This window comes from Silurus meridionalis, chromosome 6 (genome assembly GCF_014805685.1).
Source record: "Silurus meridionalis isolate SWU-2019-XX chromosome 6, ASM1480568v1, whole genome shotgun sequence".
Lineage (NCBI taxonomy): Eukaryota > Metazoa > Chordata > Actinopteri > Siluriformes > Siluridae > Silurus > Silurus meridionalis.
The window spans coordinates 23537659-23553866 of NC_060889.1; the positions used below are offsets into that span (position 1 = coordinate 23537659).

At 33.0% G+C, this 16208-nt stretch overlaps 1 protein-coding gene across 2 annotated transcripts in view; it reads right to left on the minus strand.

The window, feature by feature from the left end:
* Positions 1–15402, minus strand: part of LOC124387233 (butyrophilin subfamily 1 member A1-like) — a 51888-nt gene extending 36486 nt beyond the window's left edge. The window contains exons 1-7 of one of the 2 annotated variants that reach the window (XM_046851457.1): positions 15246–15402; positions 15074–15130; positions 11516–11866; positions 9048–9326; positions 8734–8835; positions 7817–7843; positions 5395–5418 (exon numbers count right to left, since the gene is read on the minus strand). In XM_046851457.1, coding sequence (XP_046707413.1) covers positions 5395–5418; positions 7817–7843; positions 8734–8835; positions 9048–9326; positions 11516–11866; positions 15074–15130; positions 15246–15249 — 844 coding nt within the window. In that variant the 5' untranslated portion in view covers positions 15250–15402. The remainder of the gene's footprint in view (positions 1–5394; positions 5419–7816; positions 7844–8733; positions 8836–9047; positions 9327–11515; positions 11867–15073; positions 15131–15245) is intronic. The other variant, XM_046851458.1, reaches the window with a different exon arrangement.
* Positions 15403–16208: the final 806 nt, after the last annotated feature.

A 16208-nucleotide genomic window follows, 5' to 3' on the forward strand; every position in this document is an offset into this window, starting at 1 on the left:
AATTACTTAATATCTCATAATTATTACTTATTATCTCATAATTATGAGATAAGTGGAGGCAGTCTGTGGCAGGGGAGCATTTTAGCGCATAACACCGGATCTGACGTCACTGCATTCTTTGCTCGGAAGCGCCTCATTGCGCAACCACGAAGATGTAGCAGATATCATATGATTTAGTTTAATGACTATGTATTAGTTAATTAGCTACTGAACATTATTATATTTCAACGTCGACTACTAATATATGTAACACATTCTGATTTATTCTGTTCTTTTGTTTCAAGTGGACAAAGTAACAACGAGGCGCTTCCGAGCGAAGAATGCAGTGACGTCAGATCCGGTGTTATGCGCTAAAATGCTCCCCTGCCACAGACTGCCTCCACTTATCTCATAATTATAGATAATTATATCCTCAGTTATTAAAGAGAAAATTCACCCTGAATCATTTACACTTTACTCTTTATAATTATACTGAGTGCTGTTCAAGATTAATTCTGTAATGACTGTAAGTTTTTCATTGAAATTTATTTCATGCACCTGCTGATTTTAACTTTAACTGTGAAAATAAATCATAATAAAAATAATCTTTATTAATATTTTATTTGTGATGACAAAATTCCACAATCATAACATGTAAAATAAAAATACAGACTGTAGAATTAAAATAGTTTGTTTATGAAAAATAATAAAAATAATCTTTATTAATATTTTATTTGTGATGACAAAATTCCACAATCATAACATGTAAAATAAAAATACAGACTGTAGAATTAAAATAGTTTGTTTATGAAAAATAATAAAAATAATCTTTATTAATATTTTATTTGTGATGACAAAATTCCACAATCATAACATGTAAAATAAAAATACAGACTGTAGAATTAAAATAGTTTGTTTATGAAAAATAATAAAAATAATCTTTATTAATATTTTATTTGTGATGACAAAATTCCACAATCATAACATGTAAAATAAAAATACAGACTGTAGAATTAAAATAGTTTGTTTATGAAAAATAATAAAAATAATCTTTATTAATATTTTATTTGTGATGACAAAATTCCACAATCATAACATGTAAAATAAAAATACAGACTGTAGAATTAAAATAGTTTGTTTATGAAAAATAATAAAAATAATCTTTATTAATATTTTATTTGTGATGACAAAATTCCACAATCATAACATGTAAAATAAAAATACAGACTGTAGAATTAAAATAGTTTGTTTATGAAAAATAATAAAAATAATCTTTATTAATATTTTATTTGTGATGACAAAATTCCACAATCATAACATGTAAAATAAAAATACAGACTGTAGAATTAAAATAGTTTGTTTATGAAAAATAATAAAAATAATCTTTATTAATATTTTATTTGTGATGACAAAATTCCACAATCATAACATGTAAAATAAAAATACAGACTGTAGAATTAAAATAGTTTGTTTATGAAAAATAATAAAAATAATCTTTATTAATATTTTATTTGTGATGACAAAATTCCACAATCATAACATGTAAAATAAAAATACAGACTGTAGAATTAAAATAGTTTGTTTATGAAAAATAATAAAAATAATCTTTATTAATATTTTATTTGTGATGACAAAATTCCACAATCATAACATGTAAAATAAAAATACAGACTGTAGAATTAAAATAGTTTGTTTATGAAAAATAATAAAAATAATCTTTATTAATATTTTATTTGTGATGACAAAATTCCACAATCATAACATGTAAAATAAAAATACAGACTGTAGAATTAAAATAGTTTGTTTATGAAAAATAATAAAAATAATCTTTATTAATATTTTATTTGTGATGACAAAATTCCACAATCATAACATGTAAAATAAAAATACAGACTGTAGAATTAAAATAGTTTGTTTATGAAAAATAATAAAAATAATCTTTATTAATATTTTATTTGTGATGACAAAATTCCACAATCATAACATGTAAAATAAAAATACAGACTGTAGAATTAAAATAGTTTGTTTATGAAAAATAATAAAAATAATCTTTATTAATATTTTATTTGTGATGACAAAATTCCACAATCATAACATGTAAAATAAAAATACAGACTGTAGAATTAAAATAGTTTGTTTATGAAAAATAATAAAAATAATCTTTATTAATATTTTATTTGTGATGACAAAATTCCACAATCATAACATGTAAAATAAAAATACAGACTGTAGAATTAAAATAGTTTGTTTATGAAAAATAATAAAAATAATCTTTATTAATATTTTATTTGTGATGACAAAATTCCACAATCATAACATGTAAAATAAAAATACAGACTGTAGAATTAAAATAGTTTGTTTATGAAAAATAATAAAAATAATCTTTATTAATATTTTATTTGTGATGACAAAATTCCACAATCATAACATGTAAAATAAAAATACAGACTGTAGAATTAAAATAGTTTGTTTATGAAAAATAATAAAAATAATCTTTATTAATATTTTATTTGTGATGACAAAATTCCACAATCATAACATGTAAAATAAAAATACAGACTGTAGAATTAAAATAGTTTGTTTATGAAAAATAATAAAAAACAGGTATTAAAATAAAACTGTACAAAACTTTAACATGGAAAATGTTTTTATAAAATTTACCAGAAAAAAAACATTAATTTTATTTTCAACATTTAATAGATGATTAAAACTGTGAGGTGAAAAATGTATTCAGTATTAAATACAGATCAGTGGAGCTCCATCATTATACCAAGTACTGAAGTATGGAATGAGTTTGTGAGTGAAAGTCTGACCAGTGAAAGAGTAGATATGAGATCTGGAGTTCACATCATAAAAGGAGACCAGACCCTCATCATAATCCACAAACACCCCCAACTTCTCCACCTTCTCTCTCAGTGTGAGGGGACAAGAGGATCAGCAAGAGCCAAATACTGATTATCATACAGTCCCACAGTCCAGAATCCATTCTGAGGTCTCTCTATAATCCACTCCTTCCTGTTAATATTTTCTCTCATGACTCCTAATATCCAGTGAGTTTTCCCTCTGACCTGCACCTCATAATAAAATCTCCCTGAGGAGAAACTCTGATTTCCCACAACAGCAGGATAATAAGTAAATCTCTGTGGAGTATCAGTGAGATTCTGTTCTGTGTCTCCACTTCATATGTGTGAAGTATCGCGTCTCTGTAGGACTTTTACTGAACCGGTTATGGAGCAGATTCATCTTCATCATTTCACCGTTTTAGATCCTGATTTCAGTTTCTGTTTTTGTAAAATTACTTTCATAACTGAGAAGTTAATCTGTGTTTGTTATTTATACTTTTATAAATTATTTTATTTATTGTTTATAGTGTTGCGGTACCTTTATTTTGAAACCTCGATTCACGTGAGCGGAAACACGGACATTATGGAGGCTCCACTAAAAGTGTGTTTTGTTGATAAAAGCACTTGAAATGTGATGATGAAGATTTAAACACTGTTTCTTTCTCACAGCAGCAGTAAACGAGGTGTTTAGTTTTGTGTGTGTGTATTTAATGTAAAGGTAAAATCTCATGACTCTGTTGCTCGCGCTTTGACTTTGTGTGAAGTGAATGTGATTGTTGTATTTAGTTGTTAATACTGGGTTTAGTTTTCACGGTGGATTTGAAGAAAAGTCTTGAAATAAACCAGTAGCAGGAGAAGCGCTTGTGTCTGTGTGTGTTTGGAGGAGAAACAGTTTCACCTTCACAGTTTTGTTCTCGTGTTGCTGTTTGTTCATCGCCCGACCAGAGTCTGGATTCTATTTACAATTTCACTCAACAATTCAGATTATCTGCCTTTTTCTTTTCTAATAAACACTTTAACATCCACTTCCATCTGTTCACACACACACACACACACACACACGATCCTGAAGGAGAAAAGCAGTTCAGTGAGTCTTTAGTGATAAATATCTGGTCAGTTTGAGCTTTTGGAAGAGAAACGAGACTCTTTTTAACTGCAGGATTATAAATTTCTTCTTCTTCTTTATCCAGAACAACAACATTCACCTCTGATAGACAGAGTTTTATACTCATCACTTTTCCACATACATGCTGTAACTAATGATTCTTTCAGAATAAAACATTATTTACACACAGTTTTCTACTATTATTTATAATCTTTAGTGTTTACAGGTGAAGCTGAATGTGATGAAATGATCAAGTTGAAGAGTGAAGGGTAAAAAACTGAGCTTTACTCAGAGTCTTCCAGTCTGATCTGACATCAGATACATCAGTCTGTCTGATCTGTAATGATGTAGAAAGTTCATCTGTGTTTCTCATCTTCCTCTCTTCTATTAATGAAGAAATAAAACTACACACAGCTATAAGGTGCTCTGTTAGAACTCGATGGAGAGGAATTTAATAGCAGGAGATAAAACAGTACAACTGGATCCAGACTCGATTATCTTTATGTAGCTGTGAGTAACCCGGATCTTAAACTCATCTCATTTCTGTGCTCAATTTTACAACCTCAAATTCATTCTGTTTCTATTTGAGAACTGAAAAGATCCTGAATGCAGATTACTGAATATCTGATACCTGATTTATTATAGCAATTTGTGAAAACTGAGTCTTTTTTTTAATACATGTACTATAATTAAAAAAAAATATGAATCTGAACAATGAATAATAATGACATTTTATATTTGTTTATATTCATATTGTTTATGTTTATATATTTGTTTATTCCTCTGATTTAATGTAAAAGATTGATATCTATTTTTTTCTGGACAGTAAATTATAAACTTTTATGAAACTGTTATATCATTTGTCTGATTGATGGAAGTGAAAAAACACCACATTTTACACTTAATTTCATCAGAAAACTATCACTGCAAAATAAATACATGAATTTATTAATATAAAAAGGCAGAAATATTTGTAGAAAATGTAAAGTTGTAAATGTGTTTGAGCTCTGAACCTCTTTACTCACTATGACTATAAAAGAGAAGAAATATAAAGTATATATACATGTATAAACTATAACTAAGTTTTCCAAGTTTGTAGAATTCGAGTTATATTTATATTGAGTTTGTATTCTTGCGTACCAGTGTAGATTTATTCACTACTAGAGATTTAAAGCACGTTTGTACGTCGCTCTGGATAAGGGCGTCTGCTAAATGCCGCAAATGTAAATGTAAATATAACTAATATTATACTATTACACAGTTATAAGTCTACTTACTACCTGCACTCTATCATTTCCTCTCAATATTAATTGTAATTAATTATTATTAGTTTTTGTTTTTTTAGGTTAAGTTCATCCTCTCTCTCTCTCTCTCGCTCTCTCTCTCTCTCTCTCACGCACGCACACACACACACACACACACACACACACACACACACACACACAGTACAATAAAAATTGTTCTTACCTGCAAACAACTTCTTTAAAAACTCTGTGAATCAACATTTAATGTTAATTTTACCAAATACATTTACATTTGACACATAAAATAATTATGACCAAAAATACAAACGAAAAAGAAGCTAAAAAATAAATCTAATTACATTTCATCAGGGTGATTAAATAAATTATTGTAATGAAATAATCTGTGTGGTTTATTTTTTGACGCTTTGAGGCTACAATTGTTTTGTAGTTTTAAAAGTAAAAAAACCTGTATAAAATAGAACAAATCACATATAATTGTCCTCTGATGAAATACATATGTTTGTTAAGCTTCATAAAGTGTAACATGTTACAGGTCAGTTATGAGTAATATAGAAAACAATAATAAAATGTTTGTGAGCGATATGTTTGTGTCTCTACTATTTTACAGAATCCTCTGTGGATGAAATCTTCATCAGCAAAACCTGAATTTGTAATGCATTAAATGTGTAAATGTGACTATTTAAAATAATTCAAATATTCAAATACAATGGTTCTGAATTCAATACCTGAAATTCAGATAATATCTTTTAGGTAAAAATTTATAAAATTTAATAAAAAACCCTGAAAATTCTGATCATAAAAAGTAATAAAAAATTAATGGACCCCAAAATCCAAAGAAAACATCTGAAATCCTCAGAACTGAACCAGAGTCTAATCATAGTCAATCTAAAACAATCACAACTCACTCTGAATTTGTGATACTCCTATATATATATATATATATATATATATATATATATATATATATATATATATATATATATATATATATATATATATATATATATATATATATATATATATATATATATATATATATATAGTTAAAAGACCACTATAATATAGTTAAAAGACCACTATACTATATACATATATATATATATATATATATATATATATATATATATATATATATATAATTTTAAGACCCAATTTTTTGTTGTTGTTTTATTTAGAACAATGTATACATATTAAAATAAACATATTAAAAGTAACTTTTCTATATCATCACATTTACACATTATTTTTACAACTATTGCAAATTCAGATCAGGTTCTTCTGATTATTATCTCATGCCATAAAACTCTTTCCTGTTTTCTTTCTTTTGTCCAAATCTGCACACATGACCTGAGTTGCCCATAAATTTCTACCATTCATTTAAATAAATATGAAGTAATTTACCCTCTGCCCTGATCTTCACCATGTTAAATTGTGTTTCTAAGTCAGGGGTGTCAAACTCAAATTCACATCGGGCCAAACTCAATATTCATTAATTGAGTTATATATGTCTGGGTTTAGGCTCTGAGCTGAGCATCATGTCTGGGTTTAGACTCTAAGCTGAGCATCATGTCTGTGTTTAGGCTCTGAGCTGAGCATCATGTCTGGGTTTAGACTCTAAGCTGAGCATCATGTCTGGGTTTAGGCTCTAAGCTGAGCATCATGTCTGGGTTTAGACTCTAAGCTGAGCATCATGTCTGTGTTTAGGCTCTGAGCTGAGCATCACGTCTGGGTTTAGGCTCTGAGCATCACGTCTGGGTTTAGGCTCTGAGCTGAGCATCATGTCTGGGTTTAGGCTCTGAGCTGAGCATCATGTCTGGGTTTAGGCTCTGAGCTGAGCATCGTGTCTGGGTTTAGGCTCTGAGCGGAGCATCATGTCTGGGTTTAGGCTCTAAGCTGAGCATCATGTCTGGGTTTAGGCTCTGAGCTGAGCATCATGTCTGGGTTTAGGCTCTGATCTGAGGAAATCCTCAGGATTGAGTGAAGGTGTTCATCAGTGAGACTCCTGAGTGGTGTTTTGTTCATCTTCATTAAAGAGAACAGTTACACACACAGATATGTGCTGGTGAACACAGAGAGGATTTGAGCAGCTTGTGCACGGAGTTGTGCAGTGTGTCGGGGAGGAAACATGGAAACTGTGCAGCACACACAGAGTCGTACTTTGACTTGAGCGTGTCTCTACACTGGAGTTCAATCAGCTCCATTTGGAGGTTGGTTGATGCGCTTTCCACGTCAACCACAAACAGATTACTGAGCAGTTTAAATCTGCATTTCTGGGATTTGAAGTCGGTAAATCGCCGATAAATTCAGCGCTGAGTACGCAGACTTTTTCAGCGCGGAGTTTTTCATCGGTCTCGACTGACGCGCACGCGCACAAACAAAGCATTCTGGGATTTGTAGTATTAGCGGTGATGTAACATTTGATATGATCTCGCGGGCCAAAAATAATTACTCTGAGTTTGACACCACTGAGTTTGACACCCCTGTTCTAAGTGACAGAGACCAAAACAGTCTTAAAAGCTCCCAGTTCTCTTTGTGATTACAGTTGATCAGATTGAGATTGTCTGTTAAATTTATTTCAATAAATTAGTCAGTATGTTTTAAAAGCCAAAAAAATTCAGTCTTACCTGCTTTTTGCTTTTGCTTTTGAAGCTCTGAGAATAAAACAGATACATTTTCTTATCAAACAACCTGCAATATACTCATTATATTTCTCTCTGTACTGTATGCAATTTAGAAACTGATTTTATTATGAAGCTGTAACTGTGCTAAAATCTGCATATTTATTGTTCCCTGGTTCCATTATACTAACACACCAGATACACAACTTACTGCCTCACCTGTCAGAGTCACTGATTACAGTGAGATTAAAGTGAAGCTCCTTCAATAACAAACTTCTATACACTAACCACAGTCTCTGCTCTCTGAAGCCTTGCTGGAATTCAATGTGAATTTTAGCTGGTTAATTTGTGGATCTCCACTATAATCTTGAACTGTTCTATTGTTTTGTTTTTATCCTTCAGTTTATTCATTATTATTATTATTATTATTATTATTATTATTATTATTATTATTATTGTTTAAAATATCACATTTTCTTTATATTTTGTTTAATAGAAGTCTCTGTCTGCATCTCTTTAATAAATCTGCAGCACTGTACTGAGCAGCTACACTGTAACTGCTGTGCTGAGAAGTGACCATGTGAAGGATAAGCAGCAGTGCAGCATGCAGTGATGACTGACAGAAGAACATAATCTCTAATCACAGTTCTTACAGCTCCTGCCTATTGCTGACTGTAAATTGTAAATAAGCTGTAAATATATAAAAAAATAGAGTTGGCAGTTTGAGAGACTGAATTTCCATCTATTAAAAAATCACAACCTCAAACAAAGTTAAATTGAGTGTTAGAGCAGGAAAAACTCTAAAATGTACAGGACAGAAGATCTCTAGGGCCAAATTTGTAAACTCTGGGTAACAGCTTTGGTATTAAATTTAGTATAATTTGGGCTACAGATGTTATGCAGAAAAATTATTGAAATATTACCTTTCTTGTAACAGATAACTGCAGTTATAATCGATCCGACAGCAATAAGACATGATGAAACTGAAACGCTGACGATCCACTTCCAAACATCAAAGACTTTATCTAAAATAAAATCAAGTTCACAGTGTTAGATATTTTTAAGAATCCGTGCAAGATCTAGTTGATAACATCAAAACATACATTATTTTGACCAATAGAATAAAATAAAAATAGTGCAATAATCCATTACAATGCAAATGTTCTGATGCAAAATTCGCCACAACTGTAATGATTACAGCAGCATAATTACAGTGTTTTCAAACATACACACTTACTGTTAATGATCATTTCTGTCTCCATCATGTGATGAATTTGTCGAAGTCTGCAGTAAAATCTGTTGGAGTCGCTATAATCATAAACAGTGATGCTGCGTTTCACACTGAAGCCCTCAGTGTCTCTGTGTATCTGAGTGTCTTCAGCAGGCAGAGTGTCTCCTTCTTCGTCCAGCCACAGAATCTCAGGTTCAGGGTTCCAGCCTCTGGACTCACACACTAAATGAATCCCTCCTGAGTTATCATAATTCTCCATCATGATCACTGGCTGGCTTCCCTGAACTATAACCATGAAACAAAATATAATATTTGAAATACAGTGAAATAATTTTAAACTTTTAACCTCAAAATTATACAAGTAAATCATGTAACATTCCCAAAAGAGGTTATTATTTCCTGATCATTTTCAGTTGATCATTTAGTTTGTTCTTTACATAATCAAAATTATACAATAAGTTGTTATGCTAAATATTTATAAATTAAATTACAAACCCGATTCCAAAGAAGTTGGGACACTGTAAAAATTGTGAATAAAAACAGAATGCAATGATTTGGAAGTTTTAAATTTCAATATTTTATTCAGAATACAACATAGTTTACATATCAAATGTTAAAACTGAGAAAATGTATCATTTTAAGGAAAAAATATATTGATTTTAAATTTCATGGCATCAACACATCTCAAAAAAGTTGGGACAAGGCCATGTTTACCACTGTGTGGCATCCCCTCTTCTTTTTATAACAGTCTGCAAACGTCTGGGGACTGAGGAGACAAGTTGCTCATGTTTAGGAATAGGAATGTTGTCCCATTCTTGTCTAATACAGGCTTCTAATTGCCCAACTGTTTTAGATCTTCTTTGTCGCATCTTCCGCATTATGATGCGCCAAATGTTTTTTATGGGTGAAAGATCTGGACTGCAGGCTGGCCATTTCAGTACCGGATCCTTCTTCTACGCAGCCATGATGTTGTAATTGATGCAGCATTTGGTTTGGTATTGTCATGTTGAAAAATGCATGGTATTACCCGAAAGAGACGACATCTGGATGGGAGCATATGTTGTTCTAGAACTTGGATAAACCTTTCAGCATTGATGGTGCCTTTCCATATGTGTACGCTGCCCATGCCACATGCACTCATGCAACCCCATACCATCAGAGATGCAGGCTTCTGAACTGAGCCAACTTGGGTTGTCTTTGTCCTCTTTAGTCCGGATGACATGGCGTCCCAGCTTTCCAAAAAGAACTTCACATTTTAAATCGTCTGACCACAGAACAGTTTTCCACTTTGCCACAGTCCATTTTAAATGAGCCTTGGCTCAGAGAAAACGCCTGTGCTATGTTTAGAAGATGGCTTCTTTTTTGAACTAATGTCACAGTGGATTGTGTTCAATGACAATGTTTTCTGGAAGTATTCCTGAGCCCATTTTGTGATTTCCATTACAGTAGCGTTCCTGTATGTGATGTAGTGCTGTCTAGGGGCCTGAAGATCACCGGCATCCAGTACAGTTTTCCAGCCTTGACCCTTATGCACAGAGATTGTTCCAGATTCTCTGAATCTTTGGATGATATTATGCACTGTAGATGATGATAACTTTAAACTCTTTACAATTTTTCTCTGAGAAACTCCTTTCTGATATTGCTCCACTATTTTTGCTGCAGCATTGGGGGAATTGGTGCTCCTCTGCCCATCTTGACTTTTGAGAGACACTGCCACACCGAGAGGCTCTTTTTATACCCAATCATATTGCTAGTTGACCTAATATTTTGCAAATTGGTCCTCCAGCTGTTCCTTATATGTACATTTAACTATTCTGGCCTCTTATTGCTACCTGTCCCAACTTTTTTCGAATGTGTAGCTCTCATGATATAAAATTTTAAGCCAATATTTGGCATGACATTTGAAAATGTCTCACTCTCAACATTTGATATGTTATCTATATTATATAATATAATCTATATAAGTTTATGAGATTTGTATATTATTGAATTTTGGAATCGGGTTTGTAAATTAATAATAATAATAATAATAATAATAATAATATTAATAATAAAATTTTAAATCCATGTCTAGCACATACTGAGGAAGAGTGAACATGATCTTGGATGGTACCCCATTAATTTTCATTTACTTTTACCTTTATAGCATTTGCCATCCAGTGAATAACAGTTATCCCATCACATTCTATGTCCATAATATTTATTTCATTAATACTGAGAATATTTCTTATATGTGATATTTATCAATAGATTAATTGTCTCATTAGAAAATTATGTGAATGTGTAGGTACACAGGTGCTTGATGAGTATATTTCTGAGTGACTCTTGTGCAGAGGATCATTTATTTAAGGTTTATTGAATTTCTTTAAAGTCTATGTATAAACAAATCATGAACACTTATCATATATATATATATATATATATATATATATGACCTTTACTGTATAAACCTTTAATGCAGAAATGGTTCTTACCCTCAACAATGACATTCACAGTGATGTCATCAGATTGTGATTTGTCCTCAATGAGACACTTATATTTTCCTTCATCAGAGACTCTGAGAGCTGAGAGTTTGAGTGAAGCGTTGCCTTTCTGTAGCTCCTCTTTAAACAGTGATGTTCTTTCCCTGTACAGCAAAGCCTGATTTTCATTTCTGTCTTCATGATCCATATAGAGATGCACTAATGAGTCTTCTACATTCAGTCTGAACCACTCCACTCTCATGTCCACAACACTGGTGTTGGATTTGGTAAAACAGGGCAGAATCAGATCTTCACCAGCTACAACAACAAGTGGATCTGCTGGACCAACCACCTGTAATTGCTCTGTGTTGTAAAAGAATACATATCAATATTTTGTATATTACAAGACAGATATATTTTTTTTTATTTTACACACCATTTTGAACATGAAACCATTTCATACTTGAATTTCTGGTTTCCTTTTTCTAATAATAATTGGCAGTAAATACATTGATCAGGACAATAACAATGTATTTTATTAATACATATTACTTTTTCAAAACTGGATCTGTAAGCCATTTTGCCAATAGGCCCATGTGAGAACTAGAATACAGGACTACATTTAGAGCAAATATTAAAGCTGAATATATGTAATAAACAGACACTTATCAGAGTCACACTGTTCAGGTGGCTAAATGATGTTTTATTTGTTAAATAGATTATAAACCGGCATAAAGAATGTCACTCAATAAACATATAAACATATGAAATGAATACTTGTTTATAATTGTAAAATAAACTTACTATGGTTAAATACATAATTTAAATTAAATAAATCTTTTATTTAAGTTTACAAAAAATTCTAATTTTTACACATCATGATTGTGTCACATAAACACAGTCAAATGATAATAGTCATTCCCTTTAAGATCAAACCAGAAACACTAGTTTATTGCTAACACTTGAGAAGTTTATTGGTGTCTTGTACTTAAATTTTATTATCATGCATGGTCCTTGTTGTGCAGGGGTTCAAAAATGAGGTATGCAGCATATACTGTACAGTAGGGGCCCTGTATACTGTAGGGGTGCCAATACTTGTAATGTTTTTACTGTATTCTTATATTTATAGATTGATGAACCATGACTTTGCATACCACCTCAGAAAATGTGCAGTTGCAACCCTGGTGTTGTGTCTATGTTGTGAAATGTGATTAAATTAGCATTTATAACACCTACTACTACTAGGATATGTTTTGTGTTCAGGAGACCAAATGGAAAGTGAGTAAGAGCAGGAACATTGGATGAGGGTTTAAACTGTTCTATCATGGTGTGGATGGAAAGAGAAATGGTGTAGGGGTGATTCTAATGAAAGAGTTTAGTAAAAGTGTAGTGGAGGTGAAGAGAGTTTCTGATAGGGTTATGAATGTAAAGCTGGAAGTTGAAGGGGTGATGATAAATGTCATCAGTGCTTATGCTCCACAAGTGGGTTGTGAGATAGAGGAGAAGGAAAGATTCTGGAGTGAATTAGATGAAGTGGTAGATGGTGTACCTAGGAATGAACGATTGGTAATTGGGGCAGACTTTAAAGGGCATGTAGGTGAAGGGAACAGAGGTGATGAGGAGGTGATGGGTAGGTATGGCTTTAAGGAGAGGAATGTGGAAGGGCAGATGGTGGTATATTTTGCTAAAATGATGGAAATGGCAGTGGTAAACACTTATTTTAAGAAGAAGGAGGATCATAGGGTGACGTATAAGAGTGGAGGAAGGTGCACACAGGTGAACTATGTTCTATGCAGGAGATGCAACCTGAAGGATATTGGAGACTGTAAGGTATTGGCAGGGGACAGTGTAGCTAGACAGCATCGGATGGTGGTCTGTAGGATGGTTTTGGAGGTAGAGAAGAAGAGGAGAAGAGTGAGGCCTGAAAAAAATAAAGTTGATCAGTCACACCATGAAGTTATGGGAAAGTGTAGTGAAAGCCAGGCTGAAAGAAGCGGTGACCATCTGTGAGGAACAGTATGGTTTCTTGCCGAGGACAAGCACCACAGACGCATTATTTGCTTGTGTATTTAGGTTAACCATACCACAGGGTAGATGGTGGTATTGTATGGGGAAGTCAGGTGTGTCAGAGAAGTATGTGAGGGTGGTGCAGGACATGTATGAGGACAGTGTGACTGCAGTGAAGTGTGCAGTAGGAATGTCAGACTGGTTCAAGGTGGAGGTTGGACTGGATCATTATCGGATCTTAGCCCTTTTCTGTTTGCAGTGGTGATGGACAGGTTGAAGGACGAGGTCAGACATGAGTCTCCCAGGACTATGATGTTTGCGGATGATATTGTGATTTGTGGTGAGAGTAGGGAGCAGGTTGAGAATAGCCTGGAGAAGTGAAGGTACGTGCTGGATAGAAGAAGAATAAAAGTCAGTAGGAGTAAGACAGAGTACAAGTGTGTGAATGAGAGGGAGGACAGTGGAGTGGTGCGGTTGCAGGGAGAAGAGGTCGAGAAAGTGAAGGAGTTCAGATACCTGGGGTCAACAGTGCAAAGTAATGGAGAGTGTGTTAGAGAAGTGAAGAAAAGAGTGCAGGCAGGGTGGAGTGGGTGGATAAGAGTGGCAGGAGTGATTTGTGATAGAAGGGTATCTACAAGAGTGAAAGGGAAAGTTTATAGGATGGTGGTAAGACCTGTGATGTTGTATGGTTTAGAGACAGTGGCATTGAGTAAAAGACCGGAGGTGGAGCTGGAGGTAGCAGAACTGAAGTAGTTGAGGTTTTCTATGGGAGTGACAAAGATGGACAAGATTAGAAATTAATCCTTAAGAGGGACAGCGCATGTAAGACGTTTTGGAGATAAGGGGAGGGAGGCGAGAATGATATGGTTTGGACATGTACAGAGTAGGGACATGGGTTATATCGGTAGTTGGTTGAAAAGAGGCAGATGTAAAGGACAGGGGGGTATAGAGACGGATGATCTGCTGTGGTGACCTCGAATGAGAGAAGCCGAAGAAGAAAAAGACTCTGGTCATTAAATGTACCTCACTTACCTTGAAGGTTCCAATTAAAACATTTTCAAAAAGTTTTAAAAATGAAACTTATTGTTGCCCTGTGTTCTAATTCTCCAGGATCCTTACAATGTTAATTTAATTATTTCTTCTCATATTGTGTATTGATTGATTTGGGCACAGCTTTGTAGAATGGTACCAACAGGCTCATCTTTTCTTTGAATTTTCATACATTCATTGCTTTCTTTTTGTGTCCCAACTGTTGTTTATAATTCAGGCACTCACACAGCTGATAAAATGAAACAATGAAAAAATGATAATAGTGAAATAATGAAAATAATAATTTATGTGAAGCCTTTGTATTTGTTGCTTGCTAAAATAGTTTTTTTTATGTTTATGAATAAGTTACGACAATTCAGAGTTCAGTTTTCTTTAAAACCAGCTTTTATAACTCCACTAAAATAAAAACTCTAATGGGGAAAAACCTAGTGGTAAAATAAGTGGTAACAAGCTTTGAATCTAAATAGCTACCATGCACACACACTCACACACTCACACACACAGATTTCATACCTGATTGAGATCCCAAAAGGCTGAGAAGAATCAGGAAAATCACATACAAAAACAGCCCTGAAAGACAAGTTAAGCATCAGTGTGTCCATTTTAGAAGATGAATAAAACTATACAAGTTACACTAGGAGAACTATTTAACACATCAGTTTTATAAAAAAGTCCAAATACTCACTCATTTTAATGGTTTATATTTTTCTAAAGACACCAAAAGATAAAGCTTCCGTGAGTAAGACCATACTTTCAGTTTGTTTTGCTTTCATTTGTGAAACCAGTTGGAACCTGTTCTTTAGACACGCCTTTTTCTGTTGAAGCTTCCTTAGAAGTAAAGCACACACACATTACAATGATCCAATTGTGCAGGATTGTTTAGTTCTTAGTTGTAAAAAATGCAGAAATCCCAGGATTGGTTCTCTGTTTAAAAATTGAGTTACTGTGTGAAGTGACTCCTTTTGCTTACATGTGCCTTTTCTCAGTTATTATATTTTTATCTCCCAAACCTGTCTGAAGGAAAAGGAAAAGATTTTGCAAAGGTCACCCAGTGCAAACACATAATTCTTATTCGGTGTAAAAAGACATGGTGGTCTTAAATGACAGATTATCACAGATCTTAATATTTATGCAATAAAATGTATAGTTTATTAATGTGTATATTCTAGTACAGGGGTCACCAACGTGGTGCCCGCAAGGACCACATAGGTCGCCGCGAGCCTTTTCTATAAATACAGTTGTGTTCAAAATTATTCAACCCCCAATGCTGTAAATGGTTTTAGGGAATTTAGTGTACATTTGTAATTGTATTCAGAATGAAATCCTACAAGGACTTCTTAAAGAACCATATGCAACTAAAATTACATCAATTAGATTTGTAATACAGTAGTAAATGTTTCTTTTGTGAATTCTTCATTGACATAATTATTCAACCCCTTAAAGACTACCACTCTGAAGAACAGAGGTTCAATGAAGTGTTTTCAATCAGGTATTGAAAACACCTGTGGATATCAGGGAGCAGCAATAAAGCCTAATAAGCACCAATTAGGCAGCTTTAAAATGACTGTGATACTCAGCTCCTTCTAGACATTTACTGGTGTGGTTACAAACATGGTGAGGTCAAGAGAATGGTCCAGGAAGACAAGAG